The sequence below is a fragment of the Myxocyprinus asiaticus genome, chromosome 42 (assembly GCF_019703515.2).
Source record: "Myxocyprinus asiaticus isolate MX2 ecotype Aquarium Trade chromosome 42, UBuf_Myxa_2, whole genome shotgun sequence".
NCBI lineage: Eukaryota > Metazoa > Chordata > Actinopteri > Cypriniformes > Catostomidae > Myxocyprinus > Myxocyprinus asiaticus.
The window spans coordinates 2,697,663-2,717,435 of NC_059385.1; the positions used below are offsets into that span (position 1 = coordinate 2,697,663).

The following is a 19,773-nucleotide window of genomic DNA, read 5'->3' on the forward strand; positions in this document are numbered from 1 at the left end:
GAGGTTTCTGTATCAGGTAATTATTTCCCTCAGCAGTCTTTATTATGGTTGTTTCTCACTGCTGTCTACTTCAATGTTCTTCTATTTTTAATGACTAGTACTGATGGCGCCAGTTTTCACAATCTTTATCTGAATGTGAATTTACGAAACCTACTATGATGAAGTCTGTCCTCATGAATATTAATGAGGTCATTCTGATGTTGCTTTTCCTTCCCAGGTACGTCCGTGTCTAGAAGGTAACCGCCGGTTGCATGTGACCAAAGTGTTTCTAGCAAGTCAGTCCACTGTCGGTCATCTTTGGGATGCTCTCAGGAGGCTATTTCCAGTCATGCTAATGCAGCTCTTATCTACTTCAATGGAGAAAGACTAAAATCTTAAAAAATGGTTGGTCAAGATTACGATCAGAGAATATATTTCAAATCAGCAATCAAATCTGGCAATACCAGTATCATAAATTGTGATTCTTTACCTCATATTTCGCTAAAAAATGCAATTTTCCCTGCTTGTATAGCTAATGTGCATGCAAGTTCTAGAGTTGATTGATGGGTTAAGTCTGTATCTAAAAGGTGATTGGCTCTTTTTTTTTTTTTCTCCCAATTTGAAATTCTCTCAATTCCCAATGTGCTTTTAAGTCCTTGTGGTGGCGTAGTGATTCGCCTCAGTCTGGGTGGCAGAGGACGAATCCCAGTTGCCTCCGCATCTGAGACAGTCAACCCGCGCATCTTATCATGTGGCTTGTTGAGCTTGTTGCCACAGAGACATAGCACGTGTGGAGCAACCACACTCAACTCACCACGCGCCCCACCGAGAACAAACCACATTATAGCGACCACGAGGAGTTTAGCCCATGTGACTCTACCCTCCCTAGCAACCGGGCCAATTTGGTTGCTTAGGAGACCTGGCTGGAGTCACTCAGCACGCCCTGGGATTCGAACTAGCGGGCTAGCGAACTCCAGGGGTGGTAGCCAGCGTATTTTACCACTGAGCTACCCAGGCTCTTTTAATGGCGGGACTTCTATATCCTTTGACCATTGGACGCTCAGAGCTCCTTGGTTGACCGTTCCAATTTCTGCCATTCATTTTAATAGAAGTGGCCTGTCTCTGCTGAATAATCTCTGATGCGACATTCACACACTGTTTATTGTTTATTTGGAGTCTGACAGAAACACTATACCTTCCCCCAGGGGTGGACTGGGAAGAGAAATTGGCCCTGGATTGCACATAGAAACCGGCACAAAAGATGTTGAGCAGTGGGGGTGGGGGGGGTTGCTGTCCTTTCCTGCATATTGTGGCCTTCTTCGGCATATCACGGCACCGTTTTGCAGCCCGCTTCAAACAGTTGTGGTCCGTTCGGCATAACGCAGTGGCCCGTTTCAGCTTATCGTCCCCCGTTTGGCCCCGTTTCGTGGCTGGCCCACCGGGAAAAGTCCCAGTTCTCCCTATGGCCAGTCCGACCCTGCCTACCCCTAACCTTAACCCTACCACTAAATCTAACCCTAAACCTAAACTTAGTAACAGCAAATGAGACTCTCGCGAGACTTAGGCTGCCGGGGTGTTACCTACACAGCCGCGCCCACTTTCCAAAGTCTGCATTTCCGCCAATCCAATAGGCCTACTGTGAGAGTGTCATGATACATAATTAATATGCATGAGCCAAGCCTTCATCATAGTAGAAGTCGCAGTTTATTTGCAGCATGAAAACTACAGAAACAGGCTTGTTTGAGATGATTCAGTGATCAGCGGCAGGTGCATGCCAGTTAGAAATCTGACTTACTTGGTTGAGCGTTCCAATTTCTTCCATTCATTTCATTTGAAGTGGCCCATCTCTGTTAAATAATCTCTGATGCGACGTTCGCACACTGTGTTTGTTTATTTGGAGTCTGACAGAAACACTATACTTACCCCCAGGGGTAGACTGGGAAGAGAAATCGGCCCAAAAGTTGTTGAGCGGTGGGGGTGGGGGGGTCGCTGTCCTAGATTTTACAAGAAACTGGCTTGTGTGCAGTATTGTGTACAGTATTGTGTGCTATAAACAGTGCACATGTGTGATACTGATAACCCATTTAAACATAATTTGAATTATCAGTAAGCTGATAATTACACATGTAGTTTTCAGCATCAAGATGCACTTCACCAAGTCTTGCTATTTAGGCTGCCTTAGGTTTGCCATTTTATTCCATGGTATTTTTATGTGCAACCATGGAGCATCTGCAAACATGGACACAAATGTGCTGCCTTTCCCCTGGGGAAAGATGAGATTGCCTGAAACTATGAAACCTCAACACTATGACCTCCTCATACACCTTAACCTGACCTCTTTGGCCTTTACTGGAGTAGTTCAGATTCTCCTGGAGGTAGAACAGGCCACCAGAGGCATCATCCTCCAGAGCAAGAACCTCCAAATCTCCAGAGCTTTGCTCTTGGGGCCAGAACATCCTCAAGATCTTCAAGTCAGTGAGTTTGAACCCTATGAACAGACAGCTGTCTTCTCTGATGGCTTCACATTTAAGAGAGGAAGCCATGTGGTGCAATTGGAGCTCTCGGCCAACTTGTCTGACAGTTTTCATGGGTTTTATAAAAGTACATACACCACAAGCAGTGGAGAGGTCAGGTAAGACAACCTCTACTTGGTGCTTCATTGCATAGGATCATTAACAATACTCATACTTCTTACTTTGAAGATCAAAAACCCTCAGATTTTGTGTTTTCTACCTACAGGACATTGGCATCCACTCAGTTTGAAGCGACACATGCTCGGGCTGCCTTCCCTTGCTTTGATGAACCAGCGTTCAAAGCCAGCCTCACCATACACGTACAAAGAGAGTCAAGGCACATTTCCATATCCAACATGCCCAAGGTACACATAACTGAAGCCTCTATTAAAATGGTCAGTATGTATGGGTTTATCAATTATAACTGCAGATGTTTAAAGTTGTCTTGGTAATGGTCTACTGGAGGATCATTTTGACACAACAGTGAAGATGAGCACCTACCTTGTGGCCTTCATCATCTGCGACTTCCACTCCATCAGTAAAAAAAAAAGCCAACATGGAGTCGAGGCAAGATAGAGTTTCCATCAGCATTATGATTGTAGTTAGGCTGACATTAATCCCAGAGCTTAATAAAACTGTCCCGTCGATTATACTCGATAATGAATCTTGAATCTTGATGTAGATATCAGTGTACACAGTTCCCGAGAAGATTAATCAGGTGGAATATGCTCTCAACACGGCCGTCACACTGCTGGACTTGCACAATGACTATTCTGACATCCCGTATCTACTTCCTAAACACGGTGAGTGATGTGGTCAATGGATAAGTGGATTTTTTTTTTTTTTTTTTTTTTTTTACATTTTTAGAGAATTTGGAGCAAATATTGTGTAAAATGTTTTCAATTAAATTCTAAAATTTTGTGTATAACTTATGTGCTGTCATTATATTGTATTTTGTATATTGCCATTGTACCAGCCACCAGGCTTTGCAGATATCGGTATCGGCATTGGCCATTTAAAAATCCATATCGGTCAACCACTAGTCAAAATGGTAAAACTTTAGTGTGCATATTAGTGGTTGACAGATAGTGGATTTTGCCAATGCTGATAACTAATCCCATATCTGTCGACCAGTAGTCAAATGGTAAAACTTCAGTGTTTTTATTAGTGGTTGACCGATTGTGGATTTTGCAGAAACCGATAACTAAGGTGGTGGAAAAGGCAATAGCCGATTAAACGGCCGATAGTCTTTAAAATCGATTTATAGAATGTTAACAAATTTTCTTAGTCTTTCCTTACTTTTACAGGAACAAATAAAGAGGCTACAAGTGTCCAAAATAAATAAAATCCAAGATGCAGTTTATTGTTCAAACAAAATCCCCAAAATAACCAGAAAAAAATTAAGAAGTTGTGCATAATATGGGGCTTTTAACTATAAACAAGCTTGAAATAAACCGCAGACACTTATTTTGAAATGATGGAGACTTGGCTCCATTACAATGCTTTATATTAAGTATTAATCAAATCAAGCTTTTTATAGCCTTTATATTATATATACTGTATGTATATATACAGTGGTGTGAAAAAGTGTTTGCCCCCTTCCTGATTTCTTATTTTTTTGCATGTTTGTCACACTTAAATGTTTCAGATCATCAAACAAAGTTTAAATATTAGTCAAAGATAACACAAGTAAACACAAAATGCAGTTTTTAAATGAAGGTTGTTATTATTAAGGGAAAACAAAATCCAAACCTACATGGCCCTGTGTGAAAAAGTGATTGCCCCCTAAAACTAATAACTGGTAATCAAGCGTTTGCGATAACTTGCAATGAGTCTTTTACAGCGCTGTGGAGGAATTTTGGCCCACTCATCTTTGCAGAATTGTTGTAATTCAGCCACATTGGAGGGTTTTCGAGCATGAACTGCCTTTTTAAGGTCATGCCACAGCATCTCAATAGGATTTAGGTCAGGACTTTGACTAGGCCACTCCAAAGTCTTCATTTTGTTTTTCTTCAGCCATTCAGAGGTGGACTTGCTGGTGTGTTTTGGATCATTGTCCTGCTGCAGAAGCCAAGTTCGCTTCAGCTTGAGGTCACGAACAGATGGCCGGACATTCTCCTTCAGGATTTTTTGGTAGACAGCAGAATTCATGATTCCATTTATCACAGCAAGTCTTCCAGGTCCTGAAGCAGCAAAACAGCCCCAGACCATCACACTACCACCACCATATTTTACTGTTGGTATGATGTTCTTTTTCTGAAATGCGGTGTTACTTTTACGCCAGATGTAATGGGACACACACCTTCCAAAAAGTTCAACTTTTGTCTCGTCAGTCCACAGAGTATTTTCCCAAAAGTCTTGGGGATCATCAAGATGTTTTCTGGCAAAAATGAGACGAGCCTTAATGTTCTTTTTGCTCAGCAGTGGTTTTCGTCTTGGAACTCTGCCATGCAGGCCATTTTTGCCCAGTCTCTTTCTTATGGTGGAGTCATGAACACTGACCTTAACTGAGGCAAGTGAGGCCTGCAGTTCTTTGGATGTTGTTGTGGGGTCTTTTGTGACCTCTTGGATGAGTCGTCGCTGCACTCTTGGGGTAATTTTGGTCGGCCGGCCACTCCTGGGAAGGTTCACCACTGTTCCATGTTTTCGCCATTTGTGGATAATGGCTCTCACTGTGGTTCTCTGGAGTCCCAAAGCTTTAGAAATGGCTTTATAACCTTTTCCAGACTGATAGATCTCAATTACTTTCTTTCTCATTTGTTCCTGAATTTCTTTGGATCTTGGCATGATGTCTAGCTTTTGAAGATCTTTTGGTCTACTTCACTTTGTCAGGCAGGTCCTATTTAAGTGATTTCTTGATTGAGAACAGGTGTGGCAGTAATCAGGCCTGGGTGTGGCTAGAGAAATTGAACTCAGGTGTGATAAACCACAGTTATGTTTTAACAGGTGGGGCAATCACTTTTTCACACAGGGCCATGTAGGTTTGGATTTTGTTTTCCCTTAATAATAACAACCTTCATTTAAAAACTGCATTTTGTATTTACTTGTGTTATCTTTGACTAATATTTAAACTTGTTTGATGATCTGAAACATTTAAGTGTGACAAACATGCAAAAAAATAAGAAATCAGGAAGGGGCAAACACTTTTTCACACCACTATGTCTATGTCTTGTGGCTATACGTTTGAAACAGTGAGTATTTTAATGTTTACAGGTTGGCCCCATTGACTTCCATGAAGTGATGCCACAAATGCTGTCAATTGAGCTTATCTTGTATTGAACTCGGAATATTCATTTAATGACACTCGTTTTGTGGATTTCAGTTAAATATTTTTCGCAAGAGAAAAACACTCTTTTGTGGTCATTTATTATGGCTTTAAAAAATGTTTTACTCAAATAAAGTAGGAATGAAATGGTTAACATTAAATTACATATTTACACATCATAAAATGTAAAAACTTTCAATGAAAAAAAAAAAGGCATAAATACAACTTCGAGTGACTGGCTACTGATCACAGTTTAGTGAAGTATGAAGAGGTCCAAACCACTCACTATGAAATCAACAGGCACAATTATTTTATCTCCTGAGAAACTTTTAGTTAATAGCTTAAATAAAAATCTATAAAATAAACGTTGCATTGAAAAAGCAACGAGTTCTAATTAAATCTACTTTAAATTCTAACATAAACCACTACTCAAACATTCAAACCAACTACAAAACAAAAACATTATGGTTTGAACCCTGATTTTGAAGCCAGTTCATCATGGAAGATTCCGGAAAAATATTGCATTCGGCGAAATAAGCCAGTGTACCCTGAATATCTACACGATACACATAAATCAAAGGTCCAGAAAGCAACAGCCTGGCTCATTAACAGTTATAATGCACAAACCTGGACAGACACCAATACATGAGGGTGCTTGTAAAAATACTGTCCAGAAATGGTTTTCCCTTTACCATGATGGGGATTTGACTCAGGATTCTTTGTCTGTGATCTTCAGGCTCTCCGGCCGTAATCGCTCACCATCTTTTTGATGTGGTTCAATTTCGCTTTCAGATATTTGCATCTCTTCTTTTTCACTTGGTAATCGCCGCTCTGCAGACACATTGAGACATGAGTGAGAATTTTATTCTACCATTAAATTTAACATGGAAAATATATTTGAAAATAAGGAATGCCATTTTTTTTACTGTATTTATTGCCTTTAGCAGTCTTTTGCCAGATGATGAGATAATTTCAGATTTCAACAGATCAGATATAAGAATAATCAGCAGTTACAGAAATACTCAAACCAGCCCATCTGGCACCAACAATCATGCCACGGTCCAAATCACTGAGATCACATTTTCCCCATTCTGATGGTTGATGTGAACATTAACTGAAGCTCCTGACCCGTATCTGCATGATTTTATGCACTGCACTGCTGCCACACGATTGGCTGATTAGATAATCACATGGATGATTGTTGGTGCCAGATGGGCTGGTTTGAGTATTTCTGGGATTTTCACACACAACAGTCTCTAGAATTTACTCCGAATGGTGCCAAAAACAAAAAACATCCAGTGAGCAGCAGTTCTGCGGATGGAAATGCCGTGTTGATGAGAGAGGTCAACAGAGAATGGCCAGACTGGTTTGAACTGAAAGTCTACGGTAACTCAGATAACTGCTCTGTACAATTGTGGTGAGAAGATTATAATCTCTGAATGCTGTTCTGAGATGCGGGTTGGCACAGTTTTGGCGGCACGAGGAGGACCTACACAATATTAGGCAGCTGGTTTTAATGTTGTGGCTGATCGGTGTATATACTGTATGCCTTTTGCAAGAACTGTAGGTAATTAATGACTTTTCAAACTATTTTTAGAGGCATATATGCAATCTAACAATTTGTCCTAATGTAACAATAAGAGTCATTTGTTCAGGAATTGGACTACACTGGTTGCACTAAAGATTCAGTAGCACAGCTGGAAACACTGTCAGGAGTATTTTAGTATGGTGCTTATGGACATTCAAGAACCATTAACAGAACTGAAAGTCATAAATCCCATGATTCCGGTATTTTTTTTATTTTTTATTTTTTTATTAAAATTCTCGCTTCCCAACTGTAGTTGGAACGCCCATTTTTCATGATCCAATCAATTCCCAAAAGATAAAACAAAGTCCTGGCCTACATTTCTCTTGCTAATTATCCTGTTTCACTCAGAAATACATCAGATTGCTGTAGCAACAGTCTGGTTCTGGAGGTAAAAATCCCATGAATTTTGTCCATAGACGAACTGATTTTTAACAATTACTTATAACCCTTTAACGACAGACCTACCTTGAGCTCCAATGATGTTAATCCGTGGTGTATGCTTCTATTGAAGCCATCCGTCTGTGTTATTTCAACTTCATTGTTTAAAAATTGTGTTTGGGCTTGGGTAGTTTAGAGTATTGATGCTGACTACCACCCCTGGAGTCGTGAGTTTGAATCCAGGGTGTGCTGAGTGACTCCAGCCAGGTCTCCTAAGCAACCAGATTGACCCAGTTGCTAGGGAGGGTAGAGTCACATGGGGTAACCTCCTTGTGGTCACGATTAGTGGTTCTCGCTCTCAATGGGACACGTCGTAAGTTGTGTGTGGATCGCGGAGAGTAGCATGAGCCTCCACATGCTGCAAGTCTCCGCGGTGTCATGCACAGCGATCCACGTGATAAGATGCGCGGATTGACGGTCTCAGAAGTGGAGGCAACTGAGACTTGTCCTCCGCCACCTGGATTGAGGAGAGTAACCGCGCCACCACAAGGACCTACTAAGTAGTGGGAATTGGGCATTCCAAATTGGGAGAAAAGAGGATAATAAAAATAATTGTGTTTAATGGCAGAATTCCTAGTGTACAACTACAGTACCCATGGTAAAGCAGTGAAAGATCCACCAATCAGAGAACCGTGGGTAAGAAAGCCAGCGAAATAAGTCCGGAAGCGACCACCCACTTCAATGACGCACTCTGAATGACGCCAACAAGTCGGTCTCCCTGCACTTATATATTTGTGTATATCGGAATATTTCACAATAAACAGACTATATTGTTTCTATACTTATAATCAATAACCTCAAATTAATCGTTTTATATATTTCCATAGTTCCATGTTCGATCATGTCATTCGCAATGCTTCATGGGATCGTAGTTCATGACCTCGTGAAAGACGGTAAGTACACAGACCTGTACCTTTGACTTGTCGTCGGATTTTTAAATACAGTTTTGCCTTAAAATAATGTCTGTGATGTTGCGATTTACCTCGGAGCTGGTTGATTTGGTTCATGCTTTAATGTCTTTAATGTAGGGTTTTTGGAAAGTCTATGGAAGAAATTAATGGGGAGAATACTTCCGGAATCCAGACGCTGAAAAAGTGGGCGGGACACTGTTGCGCTCTAATATCCTGTTTCACTCAGAAATACATCAGATTACTGTAGTAAAATCGATTGCAAATGACTTTAAAGACAACATCATTCACTGTAGTCCATTTCTGTGAGAAAACTTGGATTCAGCTCATTCTTACCCTCTTTTTGTCCTTTAGTGCGTTGTACTCGTCCATGGCGTCCTGTTACGCAAGAATGACTATGGTCAGCAACAAGAGTCAAACGTAATTTCCCATGTTAATGTTAATTATTTGCTAACAATACAGCATGATGGACTGGAATGCGCCATTCTAAAGCAAGCAAAACCAAACAGGTGATAAAGGTGCTCGACTTAGCACCAACTCAAGCAGCCTTGTGAGAATAAAAACAAGAACTGAAAAGACTTTTTATACCAGGAACTGTGGGCTTCCCTCCTGGAGGTCATCGAGTTCACGGTCCACTTCAGCCAAACGCTTGTTGATCTGGTCCAGTTCTGCTTGGAGGTCCTTGTACTCCTGATGTTCTTTGTCAAACAGACGCTTGTAGTCTTCTCGCTCTTCATTATTAGCAATTGGAGGGAATTCACTGTTGAAAACAAAAAGACATCCATCTCATCTTAAATTAAAAATGTTCAAATACTACCGTAACGCTTGCTGCATGACTCATGGGACTGCAAAATCATTGTCTACTTCTTAAGTTCATTGTTGAGTGGACTATGCTATCTTGTAAATTTCGTGAAGCGCTCGGTTTCATAAGTGAACCCACCTGTAGAAATCGTCATCGTCCAGCTCATCTCCAGAGGAGTTGTAGTCCGTCTCGTATTCCCGTCCGTCGGCGGTTCGTGGTCGTCTAGCACGCCGTTTCTTGGGTTGTCCGGCAGAGCTGGTAATATCTGACGCGCTGCTTAGAGGAGCCGAACTGCAGATGGGGAGCTCACGCTGAATCTCTCTGAACAACACAAACATGAGCACCATTACACTCCATTTGTCTACTTGCACATTAGTATAAAACCTACGTGCAAATATTGCAATATTCTGTTTAGAAGTGATCAGTTTATGCATGAAATTCTGCTTGGAATAATAAAAGAAAACATTTAAACTGGGTCCCATTCATTGATTTGTAAATTTTTTTTACACATTACTAAATTTACCTGTGGTCAAAATGGTTTGTAACAATTACTTTGTTACAACGAAACAAACATTTGCTCTGTAATGATTACAACGCAAGCTAGAATTCAACCAGATAAGACACATTTTCACTCCGCTACAAAAACATTGTCGTCATTCCTTTTTAAGAGTCGTCACTGTATCTACTGCACTTCTTTCCGGAAACTGTTACGATACATCAAGGTAATTACATTTGAGGCATGTGTCACACTCTTAAAGCAATATTCAGGGTTCAAAATAAGCTCAATCAACAGCATTTGTGTTAGAATGTTGATTATCATAAAAAATTGTCAATGGGGTCAATTCGTAAATGTTAAAATACTCATTGTTTCAAAAATATAGACACAAGACAATATGTGTGTTAACATGATAACCTTTTCTTTGTATAATAACTTGACGTAACGCCATAAACTCTAACAATGATTTAAACAACTTTACAGCTCAAATAATACACGAGTTTTAACAGAAGAATTAATGTACGTGATTTTATAAAATTAAAAGCTTCACAATTCTGCCTTTAAATCCTCCAAAAATTGGCCCTATTGACTTCCATTGTAAGTGCCTCACTGTAACCTTGATTTTTGCTGCTTTTTCCCCCCTCTCTCTTTTTTTTTTTTTTAAAGAAACGAGGGACGAGTTGAAACTCATTTCTGTGATAATCAGCATTATGCCATTAATGTTGTCGACTGAGCTTAACTTGTACTGAACCCGGAATATTCCTTTAAACTCACTTAATACTCTCTAAAAAAATATGCACTTTTTTTTTTTAAGAAATTGTGCAGCCCTGAGACAAATAGAGTCGTACAAGGAAATGACGAAGAAAGAATGAGGAAACTTCCTTATTCCTGTTCCATCTGCTGACTCTTTATGTTGCACCTCTGTATTACCTGTTCTGCCTCTCTGCTTAGTTTCGCTTTGTTTCTTTCGGGTAGCTAACAGCATTTAGTCAGTGCATTTCATTTGACAAACTCGCATATAATCGACTTCAAGCTACATAAGAGTCAGACTTCTATACCATAAATTCATAAAGGTTTGCGAAGTGTGTAACTATTAACGTCAAAGAGATGTTCCATTAAAAAAGGAATGTTATGGGGGCCTGGGTAGCTCAGTGGTAAAATACGCTGGCTACCACCCCTGGAGTTCGCTAGTTCGAATCCCAGGGCGTGCTGAGTGACTCCAGCCAGGCCTCCTAAGCAACCAAATTGGCCCGGTTGCTAGGGAGGGTACAGTCACATGGGGTAACCTCCTCGTGGTCTCTATAATGTGGTTCGATCTCGGTGGGGCGTGTGGTGAGTTGGGCGTGGTTGCCGCGGTGGATGGCGTGAAGCCTCCACACGTGCTATGTCTCCGTGGCAACGCACTCAACAAGCCACGTGATAAGATGCGCGAGTTGACGGTCTCAGATGCAGAGGCAACTGGGATTCGTCCTCCACCACCCGGATTGAGGCGAATCACTACGCGACCACGAGGACTTAAGCACATTGGGAATTGGGCATTCCAAATTGGGAGAAAAAGGGGAAAAATTCAAAAAATAAAAATGGAATGTTATGAACAACTGTATAACTGTATAAAGTGCAAGACAAACAATTTTCAGAGTTAATCACATGCAGACTCACACAGCATGAGAGTTATACTCACACAGGGCTTTCACTGTGAGGAGGTTTGTCATAATTTGTACTGTTGTCGTCCAGATCATTTCTAGAACTGCTGAACTTCACTGGATAGTCAGTCAACAGTGGATCAGGAACTCCATTGACATCATTTACCTGAGAGAGATCATGAAAACTATTGTTAAACCAGTCTGAGATCACATGGAAAATGTTTGGATTTTTCTATTTTATTTCAAACCTGCATAGTAATTTTTTTAAAATGTAAATTAAAAAATATTGGACATTCTGGACTATTTCTAGGTGACTAATCAAATGCAAGTAAACTTGTGAAGTTGATCATGTTAACTCTTTACACAGTCAGATTTATTTGCTTCCATTAAAGCACACAGAACAGTGTTATATCATGCCGTATAACATGAGCATTACATTTCGAATAAACATGCATGCTCTCTTTAAAAGCACAAAAAAAATACATTCTCAAACTTTCATAAATTTTATTCACCTATCCATTCAAATTCTTATGATGATAATTAGGGCTATCAATTTAACATGTTGATTTAGTGTGATTAATTATATGAAAAATAATGCAATTAATCATGCAGGAATATTCCTTCCATCAGAGCAATTTAAGTGTGATGCACCAGCATGATGCAGTAGGGGGCAGTCAGCGCAACTTCAGCTGTACAGGCAACGCTCAACACTCAACAAACCAACAAGGAGGCAGCTCAGATTTTAGACGCACTTTTACGCTCAAGACACATTTTTGAAAGATTCAAACTACATTTAACTTGACACAGCATGCTAAAACTTGCTTATGTGACTACAGATGCTTAAAACTCGTAAGATGCGACAACCAAAGTGAGACACTCCAAAAGCGTCCGTGTGATGCATGAGTACATAGTGCAGAAGGAAGCCACTTTTTGTATTTTTCTAAATGCTTGTCTGCTACCACAATAAATGTATATGGTGTAAAGATTATAATTCAAATACATTACTTTAGATTTATAGTTCTTTTAATTATTATATACAAGATTAGCTTTATTTGGGGGTCTTTCTCAGTAAATACTGAAATAGGATTCATTCAATTAATTAATGTAATTAAAAATCTTTAATCGATTGACCGCTCTAATGATTATATCATTTGTAATGAAAAACTTGGTATTAAATTAGAATAATGCAAAAAAGAAACTTTCACTGGTCTCAGACTTTTGAACTCCACGTCTAAACACTAAAGCTTAATTATCCATATATTTTGGTACAAACTCAATGCTCTGGGTGAATTTTTTAGATGTTAGGTGGGTTTTTTGCTGCAAGGTGCAAGTGGCAGACATGTTTCAACGTGCCTATCGACAGGTGGCCAACAAATGCTATACAGCATTTCTGTACAAGGCTCCTGCACAAAACTACTCCTGCCATTTTTCCAAGAATTACAACATATTTTAACGTGAACCGCTGTACATTTCTAGGCATAAAGCACAACCCCTGAAGCATGTCTTTAACATCACATTTGTCCTACATAGATTCGCGTTTCTAGTTGAACCAGTTCGCCCTAAGCAAATAATCCAGTACTGAACAATATGAAGACAAAAAATCCATGTTTGCATGAAAAACAGAAAAATGTGACATTAGATACACATTTAGTATTTCACTTTTAATTTTACCTATTATTTAAAAAAAAAATTATATATGTCTTAAAAACATCAAATAATTTAAATCCTAAATCTGCATGCACTACATAATTAAACACAAATCCACTGAACCTTTGCCAGAATTACACAATATAAAGAAATTACTTAATAACTCCTTGCCAAACATGCAAATGCACATATGTGACTGAAACTGCCCCAACAAACCACACCCAGAAACCAACGGCAAGAGCTGCCCTCCCCCATAAAACACTATCACAACACTGTCAAACAGGTCTGACCACCTACAGCAACAGAAAACCACACAGGCCATCTATATTCACAACCAGACGTCAAGATTCCTCTGGCACAGAGAGATAAACAAGTCGGTGCTTTAGTCAGATCTGAGGAAGTTAAATAGCTGCTAGTTTGGCAATAGAGAAGAGCACAGGTGTAGAGTTCATCCAGACATTTACTCCATGGTGTGTAGAATAGACCTTGTTTAAAACATAATCTATGGTGGTCGTCCTTCAAAGGAATTTTTAGGAGAAACAAAGTTGATATTTAAATGAAACAAGTGAGAGCTTCTTAAATCTCCTCAACTGAAAGAGCAATAAAAATTGTTCTTTGAGGAATTTGCTCACCCAATCCTCCACATCCTGAGGTGCGTTGGGGTCTTCGATCTCTTTCACGTGCCTCCACAGAATGTTTTCTTTCCCGTGAGAATTGATCCGTTGACGGGACTTGATGGCGAAGACCATGATGATGATGAGGGCTGCGGTGACGATGAAGCCCAAAACAAGAGCGATTGCCTGAATGATAACAAGTTAAATAGAGAAAATGAATATAGTCCTTATTTCCTCACCCCATGGTGTTCCAAACCCGTATGACTCCTGTTCTTATGTGGAACGCAAAAAGAGATTTTTGTTCACGCAGCTCTTTTCAATGCAATTTAAAAAAAAAAAAAAAAAAAAAAAAAAGGAAAACCAAAAAAGTTGATATTTACTTAAAAATCTTCCCCTCTGCCGTGGCCATCTAAAATTAGACATCATTGGTTCTTGTTTGTTTATTGACAAAACGTCATTGACATCAACTTGACAACGCATCTAACGGCGCCATATTTGATTTGAGAGCTGCTGCAAAGGGGAAGATTTTCAGCAAATAGTGACTTGAATTTCTGTCACAAAACTATTGCATGGCTTCAGAAGACTTAAAATGTAGAGACTAATTTATGGTGCTTTTATGGGGTTTCTGTTCTATTTTGAGCTTGTCAGATGAAATTTCATTGAATGGAAAAAAGATGCATCAAAAAAAAAAAAAAATCTCCTTTCGAAATAGCACAGATTTGTAAAGACACGGGTGAAGTTTTATTTTGGGGTGAACTATTCATCTAATTGTGAATATTATTTACAATGCTAAAGTAGCTTAATGTAGTAGTAATTATGCCACTGACTTGTTTTTAACGTCATGCCAGCTTCTATGGCTACTTTCATGGCGAAATCCAGGTTAAAATATAAAAACAAAACCCAACTAAAAACCTATATAAGATGTTTAAGATTCATTTTGATTAAAAACACCAAAACTGGGGGACCTGGGTAGCTCAGCGAGTACTGATGCCGACTACCACCCCTGGAGTCACGAGTTCGAATCCAGGGTGTGCGGAGTGACTCCAGCCAGGTCTCCTAAGCAACCAAATTGGCCTGGTTGCTAGGGAGGGTAGAGTCACATGGGGTAACCTCCTCGTGGTCACGATTAGGGGTTCTCACTCTCAATGGGGCGCGTGGTAAGTTGTGTGTGGATCGCGGAGAGTAGCATGAGCCTCCACATGCTTTGTCATACACAACGAGTCACGTGATAAGATGCGCGGATTGACGGTCTCAGAAACGGAGGCAACTGAGACTTGTCCTCCACCACCCGGATTGAGGTGAGTAACTGCGGCACCACGAGGACCTACTAAGTAGTGGGAATTAGGCATTCAAAATTGGGAGAAAAGGGGATAAAAATTAAAAAAATTAAATTAAATTAAAAACACTAACTCTCTCTCAAGGGTGTCAGTAGAATAAATCAAATTTCCACTGATGTCATGACACTCCAAGCGGCATTAATGCCATCACAGGGCACTTTGAAGGGAGAACAATCATGGCAGCCAAGCTTTAGGGTTGTTCCAAACCGAATTTAAAATAAAAATGGCTTAAAAATTGAGTTTCGAATGGCCGTTATATTTATGGCCCCACACCTGTGGGAAGATAAAGTCTTATAAGGGAATAGGGCATAGGGATGATCACTTCTGAATGGAAAGCACCATAAATCAAGCCAACGGCAAACTCGGGGAAATGCAGGCATGTGGGCTCACCTCCTGAGGATCCACAACGCAGTAGTGATACAGGTACTGGTTCACAAATGCACCGGACATCTGAGGCTGCAGGTATTGCGCACACATGGCGTACACTTGATTAAACTGCACAGACCCGGACGACTGGGCCATAGGGTACACCGTCACCAGGTAGACAATGGTGGCGATCAACATGAAAAAGGCCATAACGGCGCTAATGATAATGACAGCCAAGTAGAACTTCCTGCCCTGGGTCATCTTCTGGTGGGAGATGATCATGATGAAGATGACAAGAAGTGTGATGAAGGCGATGATTGCCATGGCGATCATGAAGCCCTTGCCTTGCCTGGGGTCGTTTTGAGAGCCAAGGATACCATAACCGTAGCCCCCGCCATATCCTCCCATTCCATAGCCAGTTCCGTAGCCTCCTCCGTAGCCCCCTCCATAAGAGTTTCCATATGAGCCTCCATATGATCCGAATCCAGCCGCTCCCGCATCCGTATCCCAGGCCAGAGTGGAGGCCACGCACACGAAGATGCCCACACAGCAGATAACAGAGATCACACACATGATCTTTATGATGCCCGGTGGAGACGTCCAGCGGTAGAAGTGCTGGAACTCGTCATCAGGATAGTACGAGTATGCAGGCTGGGGTGCAACATTGCTGAGGAGGGAAAAAAATGATACATTTTTAGAAACACTTTTTAACAATAACTTCTTTCACTTAATGTGACCGGTAAATATTACAATAAAAAACCGGAACATTTTAGATTTATCAACCACTGTATCGGTTAAAGGCCATATAAAATATATATACACTGTACATAGTATCTCGGCCAAAACTTTAATATTGGTGCATCATTACTTTTAAAGTGAAATCAGACATCAAAGCATAACATATAATAAAAAAGCAGGATAAATAATACTTTCAAAACATTGCATTGTAAGACAGACAGACAATGAATATATCACCATCGATATATGGTGCACATAAATCCATAATTCTATTCAATTTTTTATATATATATATATATATATATATATATATTTTGGCAGATCCCAATAATTATTTCTTCACTTAGTAGGAATTTTATCATTTGTTTGTTAAAAATAAAAACATTATAACATTATAGATTTCTAATAATCAACCATTGTATCAGTTATCGACCAAAAAAATAAAAAATAAATTATCGGCCAAAATGTGCATCCTTAGTGAATCAATGAAATCAGTTATAAGTGAAATCAGACATCAAACATTATAAATGTACAGTAGAAAATACAAGTAAATATTTAGTGCTTCCAACACATTGCATAAAAGGAAACTGAATTAGGATAAAAACTATCATATGTCAAATAATAGGCCTATAGTTTTGCATACTGAAAGCAAATAAAATAAATGTTATATTCAGACTGAAAACATTAAAATGCTAATGTTTTGTTTATATTTTACTGCAGGAACATAGAAAAAAGAAACTCTTTAAATAAAAAAATTATTTAAAATAAACCACTCATAATATCAGCTTACAATATATAATTAGACCGATACCAATCAATTAAAAAAAGGTATAAAACCCCAAATTATAACAACACAAAATACAATGAAGACACAGTGAGGTGACAGTCGATACTCACTATCCATTATCAGTGTGTTCATAATCATAGGGCGGAGGACTCCCATTCGGCCTCCAAGACATTCTGTATAAGAAAAGATGAATAACTACATGTTCATAAAATCAATATAAATCATATGCAATCTATCTAAATTCTATATTTTATACGAAGTAAACCCTATTTCATTTAGTTTCACATTATCTTCATTCCTACTAATTAAAATGACGCTATTAGTGTGTAAAACTCGATCAACACGATGTCAAAATGTATACAATATTTCAATATCTAACAGAAATACAATAGAACTGAGAAACAAGTTATGGATTTTGAGATATTCGCCATTACACCCGACACTGAACTGAAGCGATGGCATTGTTTCTCAGATTAAACTCAGCTTTTCAGTATCAGTTACTCTATAATTAAATCAGAGTATTCTGTTCTGATGTACTGTGAAATGGATTAAAGAACAGATATGATGTGTGTGTATGAATGTAGTTTGATTTTCACCTGTTCCTGGAGAGTTCTCGCGCACTAAAATTCAGGGTGTGACGCTGCTTCACTGCTCAGGTGAGACAAACAACCTGCGCTTATGATGACTAAACCCCGCCCACAGAGAGAGAGAGAGAGAGAGAGAGAGAGAGAGAGAGAGAGAGAGAGAGAGAGAGAGAGAGAGAGAGAGAGTTGTATTAGTAGGCAACCCACTAACTTTATGATGCCCACAATGCTGTCTAGGTAGATAACCCACTCATTTTATGATGCTCAAAATGATGCCCGATGCCCACAATGCTGTCTAGGTAGGCAACCCACTAACTTTATAATGTCCAAAATGATGCCCGATGCCCACAATGCTGTCTAAGTAGACAACCCACTAACTTTATAATGTCCAAAATGATGCCCGATGCCCACAATGCTGTCTAAGTAGACAGCCCACTAACTTTATAATGTCCAAAATGATGCCAGATGCCCACAATGCTGTCTAGGTAGGCAACCCACTAACTTTATGATGCCCAAAATGACGCTCGATGCCCACAGTGCTGTCTTGGTAGGCAACCCACTTACTTTTTGATGCCCAAAATGATGCCGATGCCCACAATTATGTCTAGGTAGGCAACCCACTAATATTATGATGCCCAAAATTATGCCCAATGCCCACAATGCTGTACAGGTAGGCAACCCACTAACTTTATGATGCCCACAATGCTGTCTAGGTAGGTAACCCACTCATTTTATAATGTCCAAAATGATGCCCGATGCCCACAATGCTGTCTAGGTAGGCAACCCACTAACTTTATGATGCCCAAAATGACGCTCGATGCCCACAATGCTGTCTTGGTAGGCAACCCACTTACTTTTTGATGCACAAAATGATGCCGATGCCCACAATAATGTCTAGGTAGGCAACCCACTAATATTATGATGCCCAAAATTATGCCCAATGCCCACAATGCTGTACAGGTAGGCAACCCACTAACTTTATGATGCCTGATGCCCACAATGGTGTTTAGGTAGACAACCCACTAACTTTATGATGCCCAAAATTATACCAAATGCCCACAATGCTGTCTAAGTAACCCACTAACTTTATGATACCCAAGGAAATGCCCAATGCCCACAATACTGTCTAGATAGACAACCCACTAACTTTTTGATACCCAAAATGATACACAATGCCCACAATGCTAAGTAGGTAACCCACTAACTTTATGATGCCCAGGGAAATGCCCAATGCCCACAATAATGTCTAGGCAGACAACCCACTAACTTTTTGATGCCCAAAATGATGCCCAAAATGACACCCAATGCCCACAATGCTGTCTAAGTAGGTAACCCACTAACTTTATGATGCCCAAGGAAATGCCCAATGCCCACAATACTGTCTAGGTAGACAACCCACTAACTTTATGATGCCCAAAATGATACCCAATGCCCACAATACTGTCTGAGTAGGTAACCCCCTAACTTTATGATGCCAAAGAAAAGGCTCAGTGCCCACAATGCTGTCTAGGTAGACAACACACTAACTTTATGATGCCCAAGGAAATGCCCAATGCCCACAGTGTTGTCTAGGTAGACAACCCACATACTTTATGATGCCCAAAATGATACCTGATGCCCACAATACTGTATACTGTATGTAGGCAACTCACTAACTTTATGATGCCCAAAATGATGCCCGATGCCCACAATACTGTCTAGGTAGACAACCCACTCACTTTTTGATGCCCAATGCCCACAGTGCTGTCAAAGTAGGTAACCCACTAACTTTGATGCCCAAAATGATGCCCAATGCCCACAATGCTGTCAAAGTAGGTAACCCACTTACTTTATGATGCCCAAAATTATACCTGATGCCCACAATACTGTATACTGTATGTAGGCAACTCACTAACTTTATGATGCCTGATGCCCACAATGCTGTATAGGTAGGCAACCCAGTAACTTTATGATGCCCAAAATGATGCCTAATGCCCACAATACTGTTTAAGTAGACAACCCACTAACTTTATGATGCCCAAAATGATGCCCAATGCCCACAATGCTGTCTAAGTAACCCACTAACTTT

General features: G+C 39.9%; 2 protein-coding genes across 2 annotated transcripts; one reads left to right on the forward strand and one right to left on the reverse strand.

Annotated features, from left to right (window-relative positions):
• Positions 1–2,216: 2,216 nt before the first annotated feature.
• On the forward strand, positions 2,217–3,303 carry LOC127432251 (endoplasmic reticulum aminopeptidase 1-like). Its single transcript, XM_051683167.1, has 4 exons — positions 2,217–2,611; positions 2,719–2,895; positions 2,933–3,059; positions 3,175–3,303. Exons 1-4 carry the CDS (start codon positions 2,217–2,219, stop codon positions 3,301–3,303), a joined length of 828 nt encoding a protein of 275 aa, XP_051539127.1.
• A 2,536-nt stretch (positions 3,304–5,839) lies between these two features.
• LOC127432853 (occludin-like) lies at positions 5,840–17,791 on the reverse strand. Its single transcript, XM_051684316.1, has 9 exons — positions 17,718–17,791; positions 17,232–17,294; positions 15,621–16,263; positions 13,912–14,079; positions 11,671–11,798; positions 9,632–9,814; positions 9,280–9,451; positions 9,028–9,069; positions 5,840–6,588 (listed from the first exon to the last, which is right to left on the reverse strand). The coding sequence occupies exons 2-9, from the start codon at positions 17,291–17,293 to the stop codon at positions 6,490–6,492; spliced, it is 1,497 nt and encodes a 498-aa protein (XP_051540276.1). The 5' UTR covers position 17,294; positions 17,718–17,791; the 3' UTR covers positions 5,840–6,489.
• Positions 17,792–19,773: the final 1,982 nt, after the last annotated feature.

Excerpts from the sequence above, each read along its gene's own strand:
- LOC127432251 (XM_051683167.1), top strand. The coding sequence starts at position 2,217 with ATGGACACAAATGTGCTGCCTTTCCCCTGGGGAAAGATGAGATTGCCT. Across the intron at positions 2,612-2,718 it reads ACAAGCAGTGGAGAGGTCAG|GACATTGGCATCCACTCAGT; the intron begins GTAAGACAACCT and ends TTCTACCTACAG. Across the intron at positions 2,896-2,932 it reads TCTATTAAAATGGTCAGTAT|TTGTCTTGGTAATGGTCTAC; the intron begins GTATGGGTTTAT and ends AGATGTTTAAAG.
- LOC127432853 (XM_051684316.1), bottom strand. The coding sequence starts at position 17,293 with ATGTCTTGGAGGCCGAATGGGAGTCCTCCGCCCTATGATTATGAACAC. Across the intron at positions 16,264-17,231 it reads GAACACACTGATAATGGATA|CAATGTTGCACCCCAGCCTG; the intron begins GTGAGTATCGAC and ends TTCCCTCCTCAG. Across the intron at positions 9,815-11,670 it reads CCTCACAGTGAAAGCCCTGT|AGAGATTCAGCGTGAGCTCC; the intron begins GTGAGTATAACT and ends TGTGTTGTTCAG.